Source organism: Erythrolamprus reginae, chromosome 4 (genome assembly GCF_031021105.1).
Source record: "Erythrolamprus reginae isolate rEryReg1 chromosome 4, rEryReg1.hap1, whole genome shotgun sequence".
NCBI classification, from domain to species: domain Eukaryota; kingdom Metazoa; phylum Chordata; class Lepidosauria; order Squamata; family Dipsadidae; genus Erythrolamprus; species Erythrolamprus reginae.
Genome location: NC_091953.1, coordinates 62716555 through 62743101, shown reverse-complemented (window position 1 = coordinate 62743101; position 26547 = coordinate 62716555). Strand labels below are relative to the sequence as shown.

General features: G+C 37.7%; 1 protein-coding gene across 4 annotated transcripts in view; it reads right to left on the bottom strand.

Moving 5' to 3' along the window:
- The window catches only part of BRWD1 (bromodomain and WD repeat domain containing 1), a 91637-nt gene that overhangs the window by 16683 nt on the left and 48407 nt on the right, over window positions 1-26547 (bottom strand). For 3 of the 4 annotated variants that reach the window (XM_070750440.1, XM_070750441.1, XM_070750444.1), the window contains 15 exons: window positions 24053-24160; window positions 22015-22139; window positions 21844-21926; window positions 21135-21246; window positions 19483-19544; window positions 14286-14441; window positions 13983-14103; window positions 13198-13323; window positions 12105-12177; window positions 11891-11926; window positions 11599-11745; window positions 8130-8285; window positions 4779-4900; window positions 3854-4077; window positions 1037-1171 (listed from right to left, as the gene is read on the bottom strand). In XM_070750440.1, the coding sequence (XP_070606541.1) occupies window positions 1037-1171; window positions 3854-4077; window positions 4779-4900; window positions 8130-8285; window positions 11599-11745; window positions 11891-11926; window positions 12105-12177; window positions 13198-13323; window positions 13983-14103; window positions 14286-14441; window positions 19483-19544; window positions 21135-21246; window positions 21844-21926; window positions 22015-22139; window positions 24053-24160 (1786 nt within the window). The remainder of the gene's footprint in view (window positions 1-1036; window positions 1172-3853; window positions 4078-4778; window positions 4901-8129; window positions 8286-11598; window positions 11746-11890; window positions 11927-12104; window positions 12178-13197; window positions 13324-13982; window positions 14104-14285; window positions 14442-19482; window positions 19545-21134; window positions 21247-21843; window positions 21927-22014; window positions 22140-24052; window positions 24161-26547) is intronic. The other variant, XM_070750442.1, reaches the window with a different exon arrangement.

The window sequence follows — 26547 nt, the reverse complement described above, 5'->3', positions numbered from 1 at the left end:
GATTGGCTGGATACTAGTAGAAGCCCATAATAGCTTCGTTGTCCTGGCAACGCCCTGAAGCAAGATGGCGGCCCTGGGATAGGCTGAAAAGAGCCTAGTCACTCTGACCCCTTAGCAAACAAGATGGCGGCCGTGACGTCAGGCGGGAAAAGCTCTGCTTTTGAAACGGCCGGAGGGGGACTCAGAGGCTTTGGCCCTGCGCCAAAATGGCGGGCGCAACTTCGGGCAGCTCGGCGATCACCTTCTGCACCCCCCCCCCTTCAATTCCTTCGATCGCTGCTCCTCTGAGCGATCGGGAACAAGTTGGCTGCAAAGGGCCTCCGAACAGCTGATCTTTTTTTCTTTTTCCATTGCCGATCGGCAGGAACGCTGTCTGGGAGCTGCTGGGATCGCCTTACAGCTGATTTCCCCCCATGGGGAAATTCTGTGTACTGATTGCTCCTCTGATCGGTAAGAACCGATACTCGGAGACTCGTTGCGCTGGAAGAGTGGTTGGGGGGGGGTCTGATCGCGGGCGTCAGGGACCCCAATCCAGCGATCCCTTTCAGCAAGGCAATACTCCGGAGAGCAGTGGCCTCTCAGGGATTGAAGAGACGGAGAACAATACCCCGGAGGGCAGTGGTTCTCGAGATCCAGGTCTTCCTCCTATAGAGAAAGGGAAAAAAAGGAGAAAAAATTATTGTTAGTAAACATCCTATAAATCTCACATACTGTGAGAAGAAAACTCATAGTCCCTACACTATGACTGAGTTTTTAAGACTGAACCTGAGGAGGTAGAGGGGGGCGGGACATAATAATTATGTTAATTTTTAACTCAGTCCCTGCCAATGAGGCTGAAGAACAACCCACATTGGACTCTCCGAACAGTGCAGGGGAGAACGTCGCATAAACATGCAAAACCCGAACTCAGAACAATCTACATATATATATATATATATATACATATACATATATATATCTCAAATGTTTTTTTTTAAATATATACACACACACACACACACACACACAACTGTTTGTTTTTGCTGATATACTTTACTTCTAGTAATTTGTTTTCCTCCAGAAGTTCCATTATGTAGCACTGGAGATGACAGAGCTGTAGAACTCTCTTTGCTCTCCTCTGAACTACTCAAAGATGAAGATGAAGCAGTTGATGAATGTTCTAACTCACTTTCTGGAAGAGTTAAATGATATAAAGCTAATCAGTATTTTAAATATTTCTTATGTATTTTAACATAAGATGTTGCAGTCTGCATTTTATATAGCTAGATCTTATGTATTATGTTAACAGAATAGCCACCACTCTATCCAGCTGCTGTGGCCTCGAGATGGTGCTCTTGCCTCACAATCAGGTGGTTGTTAGTTCAATCCTAGATGGAGGCAGATGTAAGGATCTCCTGCTTGGACAGGCGATTGGACTAGATGACCTGCAAGGTCCCTTCTAACTTAATCTGATCTGGTGTACTTTGTGCTATGTAAAGTTTTGGGAGTTCACCAGAAAAGATTTAAGACAATATAGAATAAGAAGGAAAAATTATGTCAAATCCTGCCGCACAAAAATCCAATTGTTTAAGAATGATTGCTATTGCTACATAAATGAGCTTTACATAATCTAAGGTTACATCTCTCAAACTTCAATATCAATGTTAACTACAGATTTAAAAGATTGTTAAATTAACTAAATTCCAATCCAAAGTAATTTTAGAAACACTTGGAAGTATTATATACAGTATTATATAAGATTTGTATGCCGCCCCTCTCCAGAGACTTGTTTTTTGGTTACGTACATATGAAACACAAATAGAAATATTGCAATATTGTAAAATATAGGACATGTATATCAAGTTTAGCAGACTAAAAATATGTTGCTAAAGCTGTAATATTTTATAAATAAAATTATGTCTTTAAAATACCAAACATTAAACCACAATAGATGTGACTATTTTTCCTACATTTTGCTACTAATTGAAAGATTTGGAGCAATTTGACTATTTGGAATATTGTTTCTTTTTCCATATTTTAAAGATATTGGTATTCTAAATAATTACAAAATATTAAATTTTATGAAAATGTAATTATCACATTGGAAATTGAGAAATACTTCCATGATTATTTGACAGGTAATTACTTTGCAAAAGCTTAATGCTGGCATATTCCAATCTTAAGATCCAGAAGGTTTCAGCTTTACATCTCTAAAGTCAGTGATTGTTATGACTTCTGAAAAAGTTATAGCATCAAAGGTATGAAAGGACTATGAGATTGAAAGATCATGCCCTTGCGTTATTGGTCCTCATAAGGAGTCTAAAGGAACTGAGTTTGTTATGGTTGATTGTGAGTTGAGTGGCTGGGGAGCCAAATGATTACCGTCATGCTCAAAATCATTGTGGAGCCTTGGTGGATACTTGACTTGCAAAACACCACATTTGTATCTAATAAATGTACAACTTAAGACAGATTTTCTGACAAGCAGGGGGAAAAAACCTGAACAAATTCATTGAGTCAACTTCTTTTTTGTATTAAGAAGAAAAAAACTATATCCTGAAGATTTTAACTTAAAAGAAAAAGCTTAGCGGGTCTATATTTAAGAAATTTTTAAAACAGATAAAGGAACAATTATCTTAGAAGACTGATTTTTTTCCTTTCACAAAAGTAGTTTTGAAAATAGAAAAACTAACTAGAAAAACATGGAATTGTTGTTTATTATTAAGTTGTTAAGATATGTTTTACAAAATAAGAAGTTTTGTTACAAATCTTTAAGCTCGTAATTAAAGCACTTTTTAAAAGGATTGAAGAAAATATCTCATGATGTCTTGGTTTATAAACTGTCCTTCCTTCTATTTTTGATTCTTTTCTTGTGGTCGCCATTGTAATATTTATGCCCGAAAAGTGAAAGCATGTAATTACAAGAAAGTAAAAGGCCAAGGGATTCAACATGACCATGTTTTGCAATGATTTTTCAAAATATCAGTATTTACAGTTTTTGGCAAGTGTGCCCATACTGAACCTTTGGTTCACTGAAGAACCAAGGCACTTGCTTAGCTCTCTCAAAAAAGTCATAAAATCATGGGAGGAATGTTCTGAAGGACAGATATTCCCAAAGACTGATGGTCAAAATTGAATCTGAATTGCGTTCTAAAAAGCAGACAGTGTTATGACATTGACTGGTATTTCATGACCAGCATGATTTCAAAAAGATAACTTAAAAGCAGAAGGAACACTGAAAACAAGGAACACTTTAAAATAATTTATACACAGAATGAAATGGTAGTGCTGTCCCGCCTTGCAAATTTGTAGGGATGTTTAACCCACTGTAGTTAATGCATGGAACTCACTACCTGACTCTGTAGTATCATCACCTAACCCCCAAAACTTTACCCGCTGTTGACCTCACCGGATTCCTAAGAGATTAGTAAGGGGCATGCATAAGTGCACTACCGTCCCCTGTCCTAATGTTTCTCGTACTAGTATCATATATACAAACATATACCTTTGTATGCTACCAATATATATTTGACAAAATAAATAAATAAAATGAATAATCCTTTCATGTCCTTGAATATCCAAGAGGTCACTCTGAGCCTCCTACCCATCTCATTGGGGTCCTCCTGGGTGCTCTCTGAGCTCAGTTTTTTTCTTGCAGAAGTTTCATTACCAAATTAGATAATATCATCACCTTTAAAAACTGTAAACTCAAAAAGGATTTTTTTTTCAGTATCAACTTTTTTAAAACAAAAAACTTTCTTAGAAAGAGTCCCACCAATACCTTACTCGTCATAAAGCCAAGCAGAAAAGAAAGAATATTAATAAAAACTGGGAAGGATTTTTTTAAAACCAAGTTTTAATTCAGTTCATTTACCTGCTGTTAACCTATGTGTTACTGCTGTGTTTCTGGTCCATGTATTTGATTCAAAATACGGTGCAGAGTCAGAAGATAATTCAGCAATATTATGAGTACAACTAGTAGTATCCTCCACATCACTTGTGACACAGGATGTTTTGCCTGACGTATTTTCATCAGAAGAGTTTTCTGTCTCAGATTGAATTTCTGTTTGAGATTTACAGTGCTTCTGTTTTGCGTTTCTTAACACACAGAATGAGAAAAATATGTATTTGATTAATGTAATTTATTTTCTAAATGCCTTGATATTTAATTATGCTGTACTGGTTAAGACTTTGGGCTAAGAATGGAATTACTCAGGCATTATTTATTTATTTACACCCCACTTTTATTATTTTTATAAATAATTTAAGATTGCAAATATACCTAATATTCCAGCAGCCCTGTTAGGTGAGTTGGGTTGGGAGAATGACTCTTCTAAAGTCACCCAGCTGCTTTTCATGCCTAAAGTGGGACTAGAATTTATAGTCTTCTGGATTCAAGCCTGGTGCCTTAACTACTAGATCAAATTGCCTCTACTTCCATACTCATCTATGCAACTTACTAGATGATTTTGAATTATTCATTATCTCTCAGCCAAATAAAGGAGGAGGAGGAAAATTTAGGAGGAAGTGGTATGTATGATGCCTTAAACTTTGAACAAAAAGTAAGATTTCTTGCAATAAATAGAACAATGATAGATGTAATTACTTTGTAGGTATTAATAAATATTTATGTTTATTATGATAAAACTTTATGATAAAATACATTCTAAAAGAATAGTAGAACAAAACTAAATGAAAGAATTTACTCCAGTCAGTTATTGGGGTTAATAAATATAAATGTGGACCAAATCATCTAGTACCAATACAATTTTAAAAGTAATATAGATTGAAAAATTTACCTCACTATTTGGGCAGGATATTGTACAGATTTATTCAGACTTTGCCCATTGCTAAAGTCAGAGATAATTCTTGTAATTTTTTCCTCAAATAGTGCGGATAATGTCAGTGACATACCATATATCTAGATTAAGAAATGCAGACTGAATTAATATACTAAGAAGGTTATGCAATTCATAAATTAATAATTTTATTTTTAAAAGTATGAACTAACAATATACAACCTATTATCCTATTCCTTTTCAGCTAAGTCTCCGAGTCTATGGAGAGGGGTGGCATACAAATCTAATAATAAATAAATAAATAAAACAGTAGCAAACCAAAAAAGGAGCAACAAAACAGTAAACCAAAAATATTAAACGTATAAGAAAAGTAATAACATTATTTTCTTTTATTTTTAATTCAATTTTTGTTTTTAATTCTTTTCACTTACTTTGACAATGTACACTGCTCAAAAAAATAAAGGGAACACTCAAATAACACATCCTAGATCTGAATGAACGAAATATTCTCATTGAATACTTTGTTCTGTACAAATTTGAATGTGCTAACAACAAAATCACACAAAAATCATCAAAGGAAATCAAATTTATTAACCAATGGAGGCCTGTATTTGGGGTCACACACTGAATTAAAGTGAAAAAACACACTTCAGGCTGATCCAACTTTAATGTAATGTCCTTAAAACAAGTCAAAATGAAGCTCAGTATTGTGTGTGGCCTCCACATGCCTGTATGATCTCCCTACAATGGCTGGGCATGCTCCTGATGAGGTTGTGGATGGTCTCCCAAGGGATCTCCTCCCAGACCTGGACTAAAGCATCCGCCAACTCCTGGACAGTCTTTGGCGCAACATGACGTTGGTGGATGGAGCAAGACATGATGTCCCAGATGCCGGTACCTAATGGCAGTCAGACTACGTCTAGCGAGCACATCGAGGGCTGTGTGGCCCTCCAAACAAATGCCACCCCACACCATTACTTCCAAACCGGTCATGCTGAAAGATGTTGCAGGCAGCAGATCACTCTCCATGGCATCTCCAGACTTTGTCACATGTGCTCAGTGTGAACCTGCTTTCATCTGTGAAGAGCACAGGGTACCAGTGGCAAATTTGTTCTTTGGCAAATGCCAAGCATGCTGCACAGTGTTGGGTTGTGAGCACAACCCCTATCTGTGGACATCGGGTCATCATACCATCCTCATGGAGTTGGTTTCTAACCATTTGTGCAGACACGTGCACGCTTGTGGCCTGCTGGTGGTCATTTTGCAGGGCTCGGGAAGTGCTCCTCCAATTTCTCCTTGCACAAAGGCGGAGATAGCGGATCTGCTGCTGGGTTGTTGCCCTCCTATGGCCCCCTCCACATCTCCTGGTGTAATGGCCTGTCTCCTGGTAGTGCCTCCAGCCTCTGGACACTACGCTGACAGACACAGCAAACCTTCTTGTCATAGCTCGCATTGATGTGCCATCGTGGATGAGCTGCACTACCTGGATGAGCTGCACTACTTTTGTGGGTTGTAGAGTCTATCTCATGCTACGAGTGTGAAAGCACAACCAACATTCAAAAGTGACCAAAATATCAGCCAGAAAGCATTGGTACTGAGATGTGGTCTGTGGTCCCCACCTGCAGAGCCACTCCTTTATTGAGCGTGTCTTGATAATTGCCAATAATTTCCATCTGTTGTCTATTCCATTTGCACAACAGCATGTGAAATTGATTGTCAATCAATATTGCTTCCTAAATGGACAGTTTGATTTCAGAGAAGTTTGATTTACTTGGAGTTATATTGTGTTGTTTAATTGTTCCCTTTATTTTTTTGAGCAGTGTATTTCCATCAAAACTGCTGGTTTATTTCTATCATATTAACTTAACCAGGCCTGTTCTCTTTGACTACATTTCATACTAAAATATGACTCTTCCTCAATTTTTCTGCAGCGGTAATTGTCTTTTAAATTTCTTTTCTTTATCCATAATCTTTTTCATTTTTACTTTCCACCAAACACCCATATCCTCTATTAGCATAACTTCACAGACTTCTGTAGAATGTAATACTCTGTTTTTTTACTCTGTTCCAGGCAATTCCACGTATCCTATTTCCTTATCCCTTACTTGCTATTCATTGTGTTGAAATAGTAATTTATTTTCTAATACCTTTTATATAGAATTTGCACTTTCTCTTCCTACAGTCATTCAATTATGGCCGTACGCAAATTTATCTAAAAGTGTGACCTATTCAACCACAGGACATTCTTTAGAGGAAATATGTATATGGGAGCACTGGTTACCATACTGAGCACATTACCATCAGTAGTGGGCCGCTGCATGGACGATCTGGTATGCAGTCCCAGTTGGAAAAAATGAGTTGTGCATGCATTTCCGTGTCCCAATGCCTGCACCTGTGAGCCCATGCAAGATTCAGCTTCTGCGCATGCTCAGGAAGCAAAATCTCACACGAGGATGCTTGCACGTGCGAGATTTTGCCGATTTTAAGCAGTTTTTTGCTTCCACGCATGCACAGAAGCTGAATCTCACACTGATGCATGCATCTGTACCAGTCACTGATTACCAAATATACTCTCATATAAGTCCATGCGTGGAGAATACTATTTTTTTTAAAAAGCTATGAAAATTTTATCCAAATTATCTGTAAGAAGTTGACCCTCAAAAATTACTGTATCTTTTATTATTCAGAAGTGTCTTATCTGCTGGTAATACATTTTTAATTGTATTTTGGTTTTTTTAAAAAAGGTTTGTTTAGCCACAGATGCGCTTAGCCACAGATGCACTGATCCACAAGTATACAGGGTGCGTTCCAAAAGTAATTTATTGAACAGATTTGCACAAACACTTAAAATTCTTCAAAGTACTTGGGCCTCTACACATTTTTTCCAGCGACTCTGCCATGACCGGTACGCGCCCTGGAAGGCTTCTTTGGGGACCTCTCACAAGGTCTTCGTCACGGCTGATTGGATCTCTTCTATGGACGAAAAATGCACCTTGCCACAATGCGCTACGAGTCCGCGAGTTCCTGGCCAAACACCAGGTGCCAACACTGCCCCCCCCCCCCCATAGTCCTGGTGTCACCCCAACAGACTTCTTTTTGTTCCCAGTCCTGAAAGGAACCCATTTTTTGTCAATAGAAGAGATCCAATAATCCGTGACAAACAAATCCTTTAAACTAAATATGTTTTTAAAGTAAAATTATTTACAAATTGTTCCCTAAGTTCTCATAACAGTTTTGATTGATTTCACACTTTCAACAATCTTTCATTTCCTATGCATCTCACCTTTGCCTAACTGCTAATAGTTATTAATACTTATTTGGTTATTGCAGTAAATAGAACAGAAGCGTTACCTTAGACCTTTTATTTGGGATATTTTCTTTAATAGTATTAAATATTGATCTCATGTCGTTGCACAGTTCCATTGGAGTATCATAGTTTTCAGCTTCTAGTGTTTCCTTTACTGTGGCTAAGTCCATTGGTATGTCGTCATTAAATTCCTTGTATGCCTAAATAAAGATAACCAAATGGCTCCATTATTAAAAGGCTGGCATGGAGTTTCTCATATACAGGGGAAAGCCTCTAGACAGATAGACATGATAGACACAGAGAGGAAGTATGCAAACTACCGTATATACTCGAGTATAAGCCAACCCAAGTATAAGCCGAGGCACCAGTTTTTGCCACAAAAACCTGGGAAAACTTATTGACCCGAGTATAAGCCGAGGTTAGAAAATGCAGTGGCTACTGGTAACTTATAAAAATGGAAACCAATAAAATTACATTAATTGAGACATCAGTAGATTAAATGTTTTAGAATATTTATTTTAAAGAAAACCAAAATTAGCTCTGTAAATTTAAAAGAGGGTAAATGAAAGCAATCTGGTAATAACAATAAATTAAAAAGTAAAAAAAGTAGCTCAATCAGCAACCAAGCTAAAACCTATTTCTAAACCTAACTCAGGGATCTTTAAACTTGACAGTTTTAAGACTAGTGGACTTCAACTCCCAGAAATCCTGCACCAGCCATGCTACCTCAGGAGTGGGAGTTGAAGTCCACAAGCCTTAATCTTTCCAGGTTTGAAGACTTGCATTTCTAACCCTAACCCAGGGGTCTTTAAACTTGAGTTTTAAGACTAGTGGACTTAAACTCCCAGAATTCCTGCACTAGCCATGCTACTTCAGGAGTGGGAGTTGAAGTCCACAAGCCTTAATCTTTCCAGGTTTGAAGACTTGCATTTCTAACCCTAACCCAGGGATCTTTAAACTTGACAGTTCTAAGACTAGTGGACTTCAACTCCCAGAATTCCTGCACCAGCCATGCTACTTCAGGAGTAGGAGTTGAAGTCCACAAGCCTTAATCTTTCCAGGTTTGAAGACTCTTGCAGTTTTAACTCTAACCCATGGGTCTTTAAACTTGACAGTTTTAAGACTAGTGAACTTCAACTCCCAGAATTCCTGCACCAGCCATGCTACTTCAGGAGTAGGAGTTGAAGTCCACAAGCCCTAATTTTTCCAGGTTTGAAGACTCTTGCATTTCTAACCCTAACCCAGGGGTCTTTAAACTTGACAGTTTTAAGACTAGTGGACTTCAACTCCCAGAATTCCTGCACCAGCCATGCTACTTCAGGAGTAGGAGTTGAAGTCCACAAGCCCTAATTTTTCCAGGTTTGAAGACTCTTGCATTTCTAACCCTAACCCAGGGCTCTTTAAACTTGAGTTTTTAGAAGCCTGGAGAGAGCTCATGCTGTCCCCCCCCCCCCCCTTTAGCTTGCTGGCTGGCTCGTTGGCTTGATCTCCCACCCCTGATCCTCCCTCCTCCTCGTCTCCCTTTATTGCCCCATGTGTTGTGCAGGGAAGCAGATTTGCTAAAGAGTTCCACTTGGGACGGCAACAGGGAAATGAGGCGGAGGAGAGCCAGAATAGCCCACAGCCGCAGAGGAGGAAAGGAAAGAGCTGCCCTCCTCCTCCTCCTCCTCCTTCCCCTGCTGCCGTACCAAGTGGATCTCTGTAACAAATCTGCTTCTGTCTCCGGCTGGAGGCTTCTAAAGCCTGGAGAGAGTTCATGCCGTCCCCGTCCTCCCTGTTTAGCTTGCTGGCAGGGCGCCCTCTTGTGGTGATTCGGCGCCCTCTTGTGGTGACTCGAGTATAATCCGGGGTCAGGTTTTTCAGCCCATTTTTGGGGCTGAAAAACTCGGCTTATACTCGAGTATATACGGTAACTTTAAAAGGATTAAAAACAAGCACAACTAATAGTCATAGGAGTATGCCACTTGGAATGAAGTCTAAGATGGAAATTAGTATGTATACTATCTCAAAAAGCATTTGAAGAACTGTACAGTAATACCTTGTCTTACAAACTTAATTGGTTCCGGGATAAGGTTCGTAAGGTGAAAAGTTTGTAAGATGAAACAATGTTTTCCATAGGAATCAATGGAAAAGCCAATAATGCGTGCAAGCCCATTAGGAAAATCCAAAACATTAAGGCTTCAAAAAAAACAACAACGGTGGGCAGACGAAACTGAGGCGAACGGAGTGGGGGGAGGGACAATGAGAGGTGGCAAGAGGTGGCAGTCCCAATGAAGCAAGGCAAAAAGAGCCTCTCTTGAGCTCCGTGAGTCTTTGCCTCCTGTTTTTGTTCCCCCCACTCTGCTCATTTCCCCCACACCTTTCTCCTCTCTTGAGCTCCATGAGTCTTTCCCTCCCGTTTTTGTCCATCTCACTGTGCTCATCTCCCCCACACCTTTCTCCTCTCTTGAGCTCCATGAGCCTTTGTCTCCTGTTTTTGTCCACCCCACTGTGCTCATTTCCCCCACACCTTTCTCCTCTCTTGAGCTCCATGAGCATTTCCCTCCCGTTTTTGTCCATCTCACTGTGCTCAGTTCCCCCACACCTTTCTCCTCTCTTGAGCTCCATGAGCATTTCCCTCCCGTTTTTGTTCCTCCCCCCCGCTCTGCTCATCTCCCTCACAACTTTCTCCTCTCTTGAGCTCCATGAGTCTTTCCCTCCCGTTTTTGTCCACCCCACTGTGCTCATTTTCCCCATGCAGTTTGGAAGGGGGGAGTTTGTCTCTGGGATTCAAAGCAGCGCTGGCAGAAATGAAGGGAATCCAAGGGAGGGGAGCCTCAGGGAAATCCCAACAATGCAAGAATGGGGCGCTTTGGCAACGGAAGTCCGGAGGCGGGGATTCCCAGGGAAATCCCAGCGCTTCGGGGCATCCCAGCGGTGGTGGCTAGGGTTAAGGTGAAAATAGTTTGGAAGAAGAGGCAAAAAAATCTTAAACACCGGGTTCATATCACGAAAAATTCGTAAATTCTAAACTACAAAAACCACAGCAGTTTTTTTATGAAGAATGAAAAGGCAGAATAGAAAATGAGAAAAAGAAAGAAAGACAGAGCTTGGGAAAGCATCTTGGATATTTGCAAAAATTTGCAAGCAACTTAATTTGAGATTATTTAGAATTGTTTTCATTAAAATAGCCTTAGTATACAGTGCAGTACAGTGCAATACAATAATGTAATTGTCAACTTGTATGTATGTTTTATGTATTGTTTTATGGCTGTACTATGAACCATATTCAAAAGAAAAAAGAAGAGTGCACATCATCATGGAATTGTAGGCATTCTGTTTACTTAAGAAACCAAATACTGTACTTTCTCTTAGATGTATTATCATTGAAAAGGGGTGCCTTCAGACTTATCAACTAGAAATTCCTAACTAAAGCACACATTTTTCTTGTTTTCAATAAGAAAGTGCAATGGGTAAGAGAATGCTTAAAAATGTGGCATGTTTGATGTTACTGATCAAAGAATAATTACTTACCAGATACTGATCCAAATCAACAGGCTGTCTAAAGGGTTTTGAATCTTCACACTGGAAAATTAGATTAATAAGTTCCATACACTGTTTCTTCCATATGTTTTCATCATAGCGTGATTTTGTAATATTTTTTCCCTTCAAGGACTGTCTCTTTAAAAAAAAAATGCCCATAAACATTTGATGACTTTTTAAAATGGAATTACAACAAATGAATTGCATCCAACTACTTAAAAATACAAAATTCCTATTCATTCATAAAGAAAAAAAAAATTATGGATAGACAAAATTAACTTACTGTCCTAGAAGATGTCCTTGGTTTATAATCACCATCCTAGGAAGTAAACCAGAATTTATTTTGAATGAAGGTAGCAAAAACTCTTTTAGTTAATATGTTTACTGGGTTGAATCCCAATTAATACAAATGAGGAAGACTAAAGCTTAACAACATGGTAATGAAAGAAAAATATCAATAATTAACTGCAAAATATATACAAAGCTAGCTTTATTACCGATTCAGTAGCAGCAAAGCTGTCTTCATTTGATGCAGTACATAACTCAAAAATGTTAGTACAATTTGGATTCCTGAAAAATGAAAGTGTATTTTAGGCACAAAAGTATGACTCTAACTTTCTTAGTGCAAGTTTGAAATGATTTTTTTCTGAATACTAACATTGCAGATGGTTTTTAGAAATAAATAGAAATTCCTTAAGATTTGTTTCAAAATGCAACAAAAATCTACAGGTGGTCCTTGACTTACAACCACAATCAGGACTGAAATCTCAATCACTAAGTGAGGTGTCACATGACTGCTTTGCTAGCAATCACAATCCTGTCTCCTGGCTGCTATTGTGAAGTGAAAATTACAGGTCATAAAGTCAAGATCCAGTAAGGAGTGCAAAAGTGCCTCAAGGGGATTGGGAGAGGAAGGGTGCTGCAGTATACCATGTGCAAGTTAGGGGATGCTGCAATATGGAAACCTCAGCTACCCCAGTAGCACTGCCACACCACAGAAGGTTCAGCTGCCCAGATAGCTCTACAGTACTTACAACTACAAGTACACTCCAACTTCCTCTACTAGTCTAACTCCCCCACCAATCAGTTTTTTAACTAACATGCAGAGCAGCACTTAGTGGTGGCAATGTTAGGACTGAAATAGAAGTCCAGGGCCTCTAGCAGTATCAGGCCTCTTGTATCAGGCCTCTACTTCAGCTCCAGCAGCACCATTACCACTGAGAAATGCTGCTTCAAGTTCCAGATCATTGGCCTTGCCTGCCTCATACCATTCTCATGATGCTTCAATGCCTCATTCCCCAAATTATGTTTGCTATTCTGCAAGCCAGTGAAGAATTGAGAGAAAAAGATGCTGCCTTGCAATAGGGAGGCTGACACGCATAAAGAATGGGGATATGCTGCTTGGGGAATGATGGTACCATGTGGACATGGAAACAAATTGGGTCTCAATTTGTTTCCATGTCCTACAGTAAACAGTATTAATCTAGATTGAATTGGATTTTGGACCTCAAAGACACAGATAGCAGATAAAGCTGGTATAACTATAAACAACAAGCTCACATTTTGCTGTTCTAAGGATATATTGCTTACCTAATAAATTCTAAGAGTTGATCAGTGATTTTCTGAGCAGTCTTAGCAATTTTGCTATGGGGTCCATAGAAGGTTAGAGCATTGCTTCCAATACATCTTACTTCCCAAATCAATGCAGAAAGTCTCCTATATATTTAGCAAATAAACAGTTAAACTTGCAAGCTCTAAAACTGGAAATCTATAAGCAAAAAAAATATCAACAATTCCCTTTTTTAATACTGGATACTCCCAGCACTCTAACAAAAGTGGTCAGTATATACTATTATATAACTACAAAAAAAACCCAGTTAAAAATCTTTAAATGCCATATTTTAACAAGAGAGAGAGTGAGAGAGAGAGAGCTTTTGTTTTGTTTTGCTGTTTATTTTACTTTTTATAAAAAAAATATTTACAAAGTCAGCATTGTACTTACTAAATATTTAATAGTATCATGCAGGGGATGTTTCCTTAGGAATTACAGAAGTTAGTTCTTATTTCCATCACTTACATATTCCAAACTTATACAATGCAAAATTAATGACCAGCATAGACACAATTTTATATATCGGTCTTCCCCAATTGCCGGAGGACATTGATAATCTGCCTATTTTCAAGAACAGGTTAATGCCAATGAAATATTTATTTATTTATTTGTTTGTTTGTTTGTTTGTTTGATTGATTCCAAATCTACTATTCCTATCCTAAAAGTCAATAAAGTAAAATGCCCTTTACTTTACTAAAGTAAAGAGCGACCGATTTTAGAAGCTAGTTCTTTTAACTGGATTTTAATATCAAATCAGACTAACCTGTAGAAACGATGCATCAGTCTTAGTTGAATAGCCCAAAGATGTGTTGGATAAGCTATTACTTTACAGTAGCTTGCATATGTACTAAAATGAACTTCATTAGCAATTGGTGCTGAAATATCTGTCAAAATAATAATTTTAGTTGAAATAACTAAATACATTTTCAGTATATACTACATTGCAAATTAAATTTATTTTACAAAATCTGTCCTGCTTGCAATATCCAAGCAACCAAATTTAATGTAAAACACTATATGTCTTTATATTTATCAAAACACAGCTATCAAATTTTTAAAATCTTACCAAGTTCCATAAGTTGATCAATTCCAGAAAGAATTCGTTCACTTTCTTCCATCTGTGAATTCCCCTGCCATTCTCCCTTTTGAGGCTTATACAGTAGTCTTTCCATCTCTTCAGAAGTAACGCCAACACTTGCTCCCAGGTCTGGAGGCAGAACAGCTAATTAAAAAACAAAAACAGATGGAAGAGAACAAAATCAAACATAGCAAGGTTAGCAATTCATTTTATGCAACCTTTTGTATCAGAAATTAATGTCACGCATAAATAATCAGGATCGTTTATAAAGTTGTAGCAGCAAAGATTTATTCAAACCTGTACACAAGAATCAAGTCGGTGCTAAATTTTCACTAGAAAATAGTGAACGGAAATCATGGGAACTTGGTCTTGGATCTTTTATAGCAGCACAAGGACTCTAATCTGGTGAAACTTTTATCTTCCATGAACCCACACAGCCCTGCCTGATCTTTTTCTTGGAATTAGTGATTTTTTAGCAACAAAATTGTTTCAAATTTTTGCTTTTGAAATATTTTATCTTCAGAATATTCCATACTAATTTCTTCGTGTTTCCTTGAAAATAAGACCAGGTCTTATTTTATTTTGTGCCTCAAAATGAGCACTAGGGCTTATTGGAGGGTGGGTGGGTATTGTCTTATTTTTCCCCGTGTACAGAAGGCCCACTTCTTCTGCTTGCTTGCAGCAGAGCAGGAGGCTGCATGATGTAACAGTGTCACCGCTGCCGCATGGCAGGGAGGCAGAACTAACCGTACAGTGGCATACGTCAGAGGCCCCGCAGCCAGGCCACCCACGCCCCAACATCTGCCTTGCCTCATGGCCAGAGCTCCACCAACCCCATCCAGAAAGACGCCACCTGGTTGCCAGTATACTTCTTATGCTTGCAGCCACAACAGAGCAGAAGGCTGGGCGACACACTGGTCCCTCAGCCATGAGATGAGTGGGCATAAGGAGCTACCCCTCATGGGCTGTCATGCCCCCATCAGAGCCTGAATCTGCAGGGGAAGATGAGCTGGAACCTGAGCCAACAGAGATTGAGGTGGCGGCTTTGTTGGGTTTGGAGGAAAATGGGGAAAGGCAGGGCCAGACAGGCGAGGGCCTTTCAGGATTAGAACAACTTGTAGACAGGGAAGAACAGCGGCAGCATGAACGTGAGACACAGAACTCAGGCGAGGAGCAAGAACCACCCTCTCCTGATCTGAGAGCATGGAAAGTAGAGAGAAAGCAACAACAGCACAGACTGAGTAGGCTATTAAGGAGAAGAGTGCCCCACCCATCTTCACAAGGCACACCTGGGGAATGAGACTTAAGGAGAGGAGGTGCTGTGGGGAGGGACATTTTCAAGAACAAACACTGAGTTCCTAAAATGTTAAGTACTGACATTTGAACTTTCCAAGAGTCCTTGCATTCTTTTTGGCTTCTGAATTAATTAACTGTGAATTAGTTTCTTTTATAAACTCAGCTATTTATAATGCATTGAGCAACTACATTGGGGATACATTAGGCAAATTGTATTTTGGAAGATTAACTTTATTATTGAACAACTACAATGCTCTTGATCAATCCACAATGTTAATAAACCTTAAACCTGAGTCATTTAAGAAAGCAAAAGTGAGGTTTTGGGTTTCTTAGGAGAATATCTATGTGTGCAGAAATACTGGGCAACTATTAGTGTGCAAAATTATGGGAAATGAAAAAGGAACATTTGCTCATCTCACTCATTTATTTGCACATGTTAAAATGAGAATAATAAACAAACAAAATGTACAAACAAACATTTTTGGTATTTCAAAAAAGAAAGAAAGAAAAGAATTAGTGGCCAATATAGCCACTATTCTTTTCAATAAGCCTTCCATTCATGGAATAGGTCAGTTTTGTGATCTACTGATAATCAACTTTTTGTGCAGCAGCAATCACAGCTTCCCAGACACTGTTCAAAGATATATACTGTTTCCCTTCACCATTTAAGAAGTGCCCCACAAGTTCTCAATAGGGTTTAGGTTAAGTGAGGACCATGTCATTGTTTTTTCTTCTTTAAGGCCTTTACTGGCTAGTCATGCAATGGAGTACATCGGTCCATGCAATGGACAATTGTCCTGCATAAAAACCATGGTCTTCTTGAAGGATGCAGATGTCTTCCTGTACTTCTTCCTGTACAGTCCTTCTTGGTCTGTGCAGTACACATAAAGACAGAACCTTTAACATCAAAGTTTACAGAAAATTCTCACACAGAGATCAATATTTATATTTTGATTCCCACCATCAACAAAATGGGAGTCATCAGAACTCTACACTACCAAGCTGAAGGGACTGCCTACCAGAAAAGATGTGAAAGTAATTAAGGAAGTTCTCAGGGTTGGAGCTACGATTTTGGAAGGTAACCCAACCCAAACAACTAGCCACAGACCAAGATAAAGTCCTCAAATGAACACACTGCAGCAAGAATTCTTGAGAAAATATATTTACTTCTTTGTAGCAAAAATTATCTATTTACCCTATTACCTTTACTCTATCTCACAACCACTATCAACCACTACTACCACACCTAGGCAAAGGTATCTTATATTTTTATATATTTATCAACCAATCAGGTTGTAGCATATCTTGTTGATTCACAATGATTTAGCATTCTATATGTATAATAGTCATTACAATGATTACAGTTCTTCCTCCTGCATTGGGATATTATATAAGGTTAGGCTTAATCTTGACACTTAGAACATGTGGCTATCCCAAGTGTGCCTTCATCAAATCTCAACAAAACAAAAAAAAAACCCTACAGGAGCTCCTCCATAACAGACAATGAAGAGAACAATACGCAAAGCAACATTGTTATTCCATACATTGCAAAAATATTGGAAAAGCTCAAGAGGATCTTCAGCCAACACAACAGATATACACACTTCAACCTGAATAACACACTATCACAGAAACTGACTCAACCCAGGGGTAAAATACCCAGGCACAAACTGAGCAATTGATATATGAAGTACAATGCAGTGAGCTATATGCAGTTCTGTACGACGGGGAAACAAAACAACCACTTCATAAATTCCTGGTACACCATAGGAGAACAAACCCATCAGAACCAGATTCAGCAGTCCCTCTACATTTAAAAAGCAAATGCTCCTCTTTTGAAGACAGCAAAGTCCACATTTTGGGCAGAGAAGATTGCTAATTTGAAAGAGGTATTGAAGAGGCCTATCTATGTCAAAATTGAACAGCCTTCTTTCAACAGAGGGGGAGGGATATAACATCATCTATCTCCAGGCTAAAACACAATCCTTTCCACAGTTCCAAGAAGGCTCCATACCCATTTGCTCTATTCAGGTGACCCTGATGACACCGATGAACCTCCAGGTGGCCTAAATGAATTACTAAAAGAATGCAAATGACCAGCTGTCTGCAAGGAGTATAAATCCTTCCATTCCCTACCATTCTGTCAGAGCTGAAGAGGCTTCATGGATGAGAAGATAAACATCGTCAAAAAAACCAAAACCCAAAGTTCAGTTGCCTCTTGAAAAAGTATCTCTGAGACAACCACAACCTGGATGTCTGAGAATCTCCATATTCATTTGAAGAAAGTGTCTTCTAAAAATTAGCAGGTTTGGGAGTTGATTTTGAGTCCATCTTCAACCTGAAAAGGTCCAACTAACTCATCTTTAATATCAGCCTATACCATTATCCCATATCCATCTTGCTGGTGTCTGAGTCAAAGTGGAGCTCTGGGCCTGTTATTGATCCATCCATCTGGTCCGTCAAGAGTCACGTTCATGTCATCAGTCCATAAAACCTTTGACAAATGTGTCTTTAGATATTTCTTGGCCCAGTCTTGCCGTTTCAACTTATGTGTCTTGTTCAGTGATGGTCAGGTTTCAGTTTTTCTTACCATGGCCATGTCTCTGAGCACTAAACACCTTGTACTTCTGCACACTCCAGGTAGTTTGCAGTTCTGGCATAACACAGCACTGGAGGATAATGGGATCCTTGCAGTTTCACAGTTGATTCTTCTCAAATCTTTTGCAGTTAATGTGCGCCTTTTCCTCCCCAACACATTTCTTATGACTCTGTTAACTATTTGGAGCAAAACATTTGATGATTCTGTGGTCAGGTCCCAATATTTCAGCAATTTCAATACTGCTGCATCTTTCTGAATGACTTTTTACAATTTTTGATGTTTCAATGTCAGTTAATTATTTTTTTTGGTCCATGTTGTCTGAGAAAAAGCTGCCACCTAGTAATTATGCATTTTGATATAGGGTGATCTCCTTAGGCCACACTCTCTCTTATTACACAAATACACATCACCTGATATGCTTGTAGTCATTAAGCATTCAAGTTTATACAGTTCGGAGGTGGGAAATATGCATAAAAATGATTACAGGGTAAAATACTCACTTGCCTAATAATTATGCATACAGGGTATGTACAAAGTTAATTTTATCCAAATGCAAATTATGCTTTAAATTTTTCAGTACATCATTTGAGATCAAGGGAGTTATGTGTATCACAGCATGGTATTATTCAAATAACATCAAAAGGAATGCATGTACAGTACTGTGCTATTGCTGCTGTCATGTCTATAATGAGAAAAACCATTAACGCCTCAAGTTACCTACTTTGTATTTGTAAAAAAAAAAAAGTTGATACATGTAATGGGCTTTATCAATCAATGTCATGAAATTAATTATTCCTATAAGGCAGATATAGTTGTGAAGACATATTACTAACATGCTAATTTATTTTTTAAGAAAGTAGATGGCAAACATGGGGCTTAAAAAACATACTGATTTTTATTTCTTATTACAATTTATATATGCTATGCTATCAGAGATTTTGGCAGCTTAAAGGGCAGGAGTGGAATCAGGAAGAAGGTTGAAGCTCAGGTCATTGAAGCTGGCATTTCCTTAGTAGTGAGAACCTCTAAAAGCCCTCTTGCCAAACTCTCACTAGACAAGCAGATTCAACTTTCAAAAGTGGGACACAGATATATCACAACCTGTAACATGTTGGGTTTTAAAGGTAACAAACAGTGCTCTGAATTGTACCTGGAAGTTAAACCAGGAACTTTTACCACCTCCTTAGTGAAGTTAACTGCTATTTAACTATTACTAGCAGTTCTTAACTGCTGGTATTAACTGAATAAAGTGACCACTAGGAAAAATATGAACCCATTAGATTAACATACCACTGTCTGAAATTGGTTCCATGTCCCATGGGCTAAGTCGCTCAGTTTCACCATTGTCCCATCTGTTTAATAAATTAGAAAAAACAGTGAAGATATTTCTATGTAGGAAATATCACATTCTAGATGTAAAATTGCACTTTTGTTACACGTTGTAATATACCCTGCTCAAAAAAATAAAGGGAACACTTAAACAATACAATATAAGTCCAAGTAAATCAAACTTCTGTGAAATCAAACTGTCCGCTTGGGAAGCAACACTGATTGACAATCAATTTCACATGCTGTTGTGCACATTCAAGCTTGTAGAGAACAAAGTATTCAATGAGAATATTTCATTCATTCAGATCTAGGATGTGCTATTTGAGTGTTCCCTTTATTTTTTTGAGCAGTATATATACTACGTAGGATATTTTCTTGTGGGAACAGAATTCTAGAATTACAAATATTTATATTAAAATAAGCATACATCATACACCTCTCCCATATTCATCAGACGAGCCCTGGTGATACAGTGGTTAGAATCCAGCATTGCAGGCTGACTCTGACCACAATCTGGAGTTTGATCTGAGTTGACTCAGATTTTCGTCCTTTTGAGCTCGGCAAAATGAGAACCCAGATTGTTTGAGGGCAATATGCTGACTCTGAAAACCATTTAGAGGAGGAGTTTGTGACCTTGGCAACTTTAAAACTTCTGGACTTCAACTTCCAAAAGTTGAAGAACTCTGGGAGTTGAAGTCCAGAAGTCTTGAAGTTGCCAAGGTTGGAGACCCCTGATTTAGAGGGTGGTAAAGTGAAGTGGTATGTAAGTTTAAGTACTATTGCAATAGCCCTAGTGCTATCAGTGCACCCCAACTCCAATCTGCAGGACTTCAATCGTTTGGGTCTAGCAAAGGTTGCATTTCCCCTCACATTCTGGAAACCTAAGCCAATGAGTTTCTTTATAGCTATAATAGCCATTAGGATCTCTTTAGAGCTACAATGGTCTAACTACAATGGTGTGATTACTATCTCATTACATCTTCTGATGTGTAGTAATCATATTGCAGTAGTCATTATATTAGAAGAAACTATGAATCTCACTTTCTAGCGTTTAGGATCAAAGCCCAAGTTACAAATGTCTGCATAATCCATCCATCGAAAATAGACCTCCTAGGTTTATCTTATATGGCCATATTTTTCCTCTCTTTCTTTATAAATATATTCAATTTTTTCTAAAATTTGTTTTACTTTATGAATGATCATACTGGTTTATTTGTTTTTTTGTCTTCCATTCAATTAGGCAAAAAGTATATATCTCCAAGATAACCAACTTGGTGTAGTTATACCACATTAGACTGTGAATTCTAGTCCTGTTTTAGGCACAAGTCAGCTAAGTGATTTTGGCCCAATCTCAACCTTAGAAAAAAGGCAATGGCAACCCATGTCAACCTAAATAGGGAAAGAAGAAAACAAACCACCCTGCAGAAACTTGCCCAAGCACTCTCCAAGAGTCAATTCTGATTCAAAGGAACATCCAACCCACCCATCCACCTACCCTCAATTCTTCATTATAGGAACTGACATGCTTTCATAAAATTATAATTTGCAGTTAAAAGACAAAGTTTTTGAAGTTATTAATAAATGTGACCATCCTGAAGCATTCATGTACGTACTTAACACTATAACACTGAAAAGGGCTATCTGGATATTGTGACTGATACGGCTCTTGGCTCAAAACAGTTCCAAACCACCACTGTTCATCAATAATTGAACGAAATTGATCATCTGTAAAAAAAAGAAATCCCACAAATATACTGTATTAAAAGTTATCCAACCTATTCTGTAAAAAATTATATGGTCATTCTAGAACATCTAAAGCACTGTGCTAAGGAAGTCCCTATATTTGGTCCTCAGACGCTTTTGGAATATTTTCCATCATCCCTAATCAGCAGAGCTAATGATCACTGTAGTTATACTATACATCAGGCTGGTATTTTAAATACAATCATAGTAACATAATTTATCTACTAACCGTTAAGCAAAGTTGGATAGGTTTAAATTTGTAAATCATTAGTACTATATACCTGTGAGAAAGGGATAGCCTGAGAAACTTTAATATCTTCTATTTATAGAAAATAATTGTTAGGTTCAAGATTCAGATTTCCTGCATTTTATAAAGTGGGAGTATTCTCAAAAAGAAACTCTAGTTGTTTGATTTGGTTAACAATACTCACACTACTTCTGGCTAGTTACCAGAAATTTTAGGCAGATTAGACTGAAACTTTCAGTTTAATATTTAAAATTAACATACAATGAAGCTATGAATAACTAAATAAAATTTTCAAGATAATTAATTCCATAACAAAATAAAACCTAACTTACAAGGTTGCCAGCTCCTTTGTACTGCTTCACGATAGAACTGATGCAACACCAGGAAGTCAATAACACCTGGCATATCATGGTATCTAGAAAGATTAAACTTTAGTCAAATGCGCAATGTACTAGAACTATGGAAACAATCTTAAGAATAATAGAAGGGAAAAAAATACATACTTGAGACAAAATGATTCGTCTTGAAGCTGCCGTGTAACATTATCCATGAGAGTAAGTTTAAGGCAGCATAGTGTAGGAGGTCCAACTTGATAATGTATCCCAACGATTTTTACCAATTCTTGATCCTAACAAAAGCACACTTTTGTTAAAATTAATACAACAATTAGCTAAATTATTTATAGTTTTTTATCTAATAGATAGCCAATTGCAGTGACAGCAAACCTTTTCTTGCTAAGGTGCCAAACGGTGCACCCGTGTGTGTGATAGCTTGAAGGCATGAGTGCCCACACCCATAATTCAATGGCCTCTCCCGTGCATGTGCGCATAACCGCTCCTCCCCCATGCTAGGGGAACACCCCTTGCATGCAGGCCTTAATGAAGCCTTCAGATTTCTGGTAGGCCCATTGGGTTCATTTTTCGCCATCCACAGGCTCCGTAGGCTTTCCTGAAGCCTGGGGAGGGTAAAAATAGCCTCTCTCCTACCCTCCAGAAGGCCAAAAATCAGCTGGCCAGCAGTAAAGCTGACATAGGACAAAGCCTTGCATGCCCTCAGATATGGCTCCGCATGCCACTTGTGACACGTGTGCCATCGGTTCGCCATCACGGCCTATGGCATTCCAAATCATACTGAAAATGCTGAAGAATGCTAGTTGTATTTTGCAACATTTGAGTGCCATATGTTCTATGTGAAAGCATGTGAACAACAGAATAAATTGGGCAAAAATGAGCAACAGCAAAATATTGCACTATATTAGGACACTGTGGAAAGAATGAATCATATGCCAATATATGGCATTCACCAACTTGGCAAGTGAGTAGGCATGTTAATGGGGCAAGTTGTTTCTCTTTAAGTCTTGAATTTTGAATGACTCTGGTCTTACATAGAAAGTACATACTGGAGTTGTATATATTCCAGCAAGATCCCCAGCTTGGAAAGCATCCCAAACTGCCTTGTGTTTTCTATTATATTCTGGAACCTTATTCAGGAAAGTTAGAATTTCCAGCAGGGGAAATGTGCAAATAGAAATATTTTTTTAAAATTTATATAATGCAATTTGTGGAGCTGTTGGAATCTGGGGTAAAATCTGACATACATTTCCACATTTCCATGCAGCAACCCCTTGATACAATCACTACTGTAGGATCCTAGCTACTCTTTGCCAGGATAATTTGACTGAGAGGTTTTTAACCAAGCTTTTTAACATTAAATGATTATTTTACTCTACTGAATTTACTCTACTGAATACTCTTTTCAGTTCTGTAATTTAAATGTTTTTAATTTTTTTCTTGCTCTTTCTTGATATACAGGTTTTATAACGTGTTACCAATTAAAAGACTACTATTTAACTATTCTGATCTTTATTGTCACAGAATTGTCCTTGTGCATCTAATCTGGAAGACTAGCAATTAGCGAGGAAAGGAAAACCAGGAGGATTTATTCTTGCAAGTGGTAGCTGCAATACACTGCTAATGTTGGGGGAAGGAATGCTAATGACTAACAAGGAAAGGAAACCAAGACCTTTGCCAGCACTTAGAAAAGGATAGATGCTTGTGAAATTCTGCCACATGGTCCAGCAATGGAATGCCCTGGCCTCCTTTGATACCCTAAACTTCTGACCTCTCGAAATCTTCAAAAGGTAAGTAAATGGTCGGTGACCGGAGGGTAGAGAGAAGGGTGTGGAATCTAGTGAGCTGGCCAATCAGAATAACTACATATGGTAACCCAATAATTCAGGGGAAACGGGGGCGGGGCATGCTGAAGATCGTTGCAGCAGCCACAAGGCTGCTACAACAGATGTAACTTTGGGATTGAGTCTCAACTATCCTTGGGAGGTTTGTTGTCATTTTAAACCATTACTAAGTGATCTGTCATAAGGATTATCCCTAGTAACTTAGCCATATTTATTAGATTTTACTATTTTCTGCCTAGTTTATTTTATTCGGATCATATATCCTTATTTTTTAACTTGTATTCCTTTGCTTTGTTCTATATAGATATGTATATATATATATATAACCAGTACTAAGCTAGTCTTACCCTAAGCATCATTTTTCTCCAAGGTACTTTATGTGGATTCAACTCATAAATATCGTTCTTTCTTACAGCTTCAATATAAGCTTCATGGCCTTGTCGAAAATATATCACCTAATGTAAAGAAGAATGTAAATCAAAGAAAGAAAGACAACCATGCATTTAGTTTAACTGAAATATTAGGAAAAATTCTGAATAACCATAATCCTAACCCTTTTAATCTGATGTGAGATTGGCATCCTGCAATAGATAATTTCCCATTATTATACAGGGAGAGGTGTTATAGGACCTTTGTCTGTAGATTGAACCGCTGAACTTAAACCATAGAAATTCTTTACAACAAAGAAAAATAAAGAGAGGAATCTCTATCACAAACCCAAGTGGATGTTTTATTTTAAGGGTTCTTGGCAATCACTGATTGGCAGTGGGGTTTGGATTATTGTGTCACAACCAAGGGCAATAAATTTTCATACTAATTTAAATGTTTTAATTCTCAGTTTGATATAGAATTCTTTATTGGCCAAGTGTGATTGGACACATATGAGATGAAATATACACAAACCCATTCTACAGGGAAAGTAGATGACTCTACAATAATAATAATAATAATAATAATAATAATAATAATAATAACAACAACAACAACAACAACAACAACAACAACAACAGAATTGGAAGGGACTTTGGAGGTCTTCTAGTCCAACTCTGGGCTTAGGCAAGAAACCCTACACTACTTCAGACAGATGGTTATACTGAGAAAGATCATGCTCTAGCTTTCTTCTCCAAAGTGCTATTTTTGCAATGGAAATGAAATGCTATGTAGCATTTAATCAAAATATTTAGTACAGTATAATCCATGTAGCAGTCTTGCATCAGAAAGCAGAGAATATGCATGCCACCATTATAGAATGAATTGTGACTGGATATCTATCATGATGGTTACTTCTCATTTGCTGTGAAGGCACCCACAAAATAACCTTTGGTCCAGAACCTATTTGCATCCTTTCTAAGTCTTGGCTTCGCATTCCTTCCATGGCAAAACGTTAACCAATACAACTATGGAGTAGTTTATAAATCAAAATGAGAAAAGTAGGAACATAAATCAATTCCTTAAAAATATGGGCAATCATCACTGCTCAAGTCTTGTATTACAATTTTCCTTTCCAAACATTTCCAGGATGGGAGTGGCTCTTTCATACGAACAGAAGTAATTTTCACATCAGCTTTTCAATGTTTCTTCCTCAGTTTAATAACAGCACTCAATAATTATGCTAATTATAGGTTGCTTTAGCAATTTCAGTAATTCATTGCATTTGAGATCTAAGAACCTTCCTGCCTGCCATATTTGAGCTAAATCTAATGAAATGCTACATGTGGTAGAGCACAACTGCCAAAGCCAGTCCCATGAGAAGCACATCCACCCATCTTAAAATGTTTGATAAAGTTGAAGATGACTAAATTGCTAGTATAAATTTTTGAAAATAGTTAAAAACATGCTGAAAACTGAAGTTGCTCTCATAATAATGAGAAACAAAATCCACTGGTTTGGGAGCTTCTAATGCTCATAAACCTAAAATATGCACCCTATATAGAAACATGCTAAACCTTTTAGATTCCAGTGACACTGGATGAAAAGAGACAAAAGTTACTCATTTTGTAAATAGCCAAATGACAAATATAAAATTCTATTCTACTCTACTTTACTCTACTCTAATCCACTCCACTCTACTCTACTGGACTAAAATGGGTTTTTACCTAAGAGACAAATTAGAGACAGTATGAGGATAATTTTGAATATCTTGGAATATTATGAAGTACATTCAGAAAAACAAATGGTGATGATGTTTTTAGATGCACAGAAAGCATTAGATAATGTGAATTGGCAATTTAGGATAGAACAATTGCAGATGGTGGAATTTGGAGTGAGATTTACAAATATAATAAAAACAATTCATAACAATTGGCAAAAATAATGATAAACTGAAAGACGGCAGAGAAAATTAAAATAATGAAAAGAATAAGGCATGGGTGTCCTTTACCTCCTTTGCTATTTGTATTAACATTAGAAATTTTGAAAAGAAACGTAAGAAGAAATGAAGAAATAAAACGAATGAAAATTAAAAGAGAAGAATATAAATAAAAGCCTTTGCATATGATTTAGTTTTTATTCTAGAGGAGCCTCAAATAATGAGCCCTAAACTATTGGAACAAAGAGAAGAGTATAGAGAGCTTGCAGGTTTAAAAATAAACTAAGAAAAAACAAAAGTATTGGTCAAAAATATTACAGAAAAACAGAAAAGAGTATTGATGGAGAAATTAAATATTCAAATTGCCAAGAAAGTAAAATATTTAGGAATACAGTGATACCTTGTCTTATGAACTTAACTGGTTCCAAGATTAGGTTCGTAAGGTAAAAAGTTTGTAAGATGAAACAATGTTTCCCGTAGGAATCAATGTAAAAGCAAATACAGTGATCCCTCGATTAGTGCGGTCTCGATTAG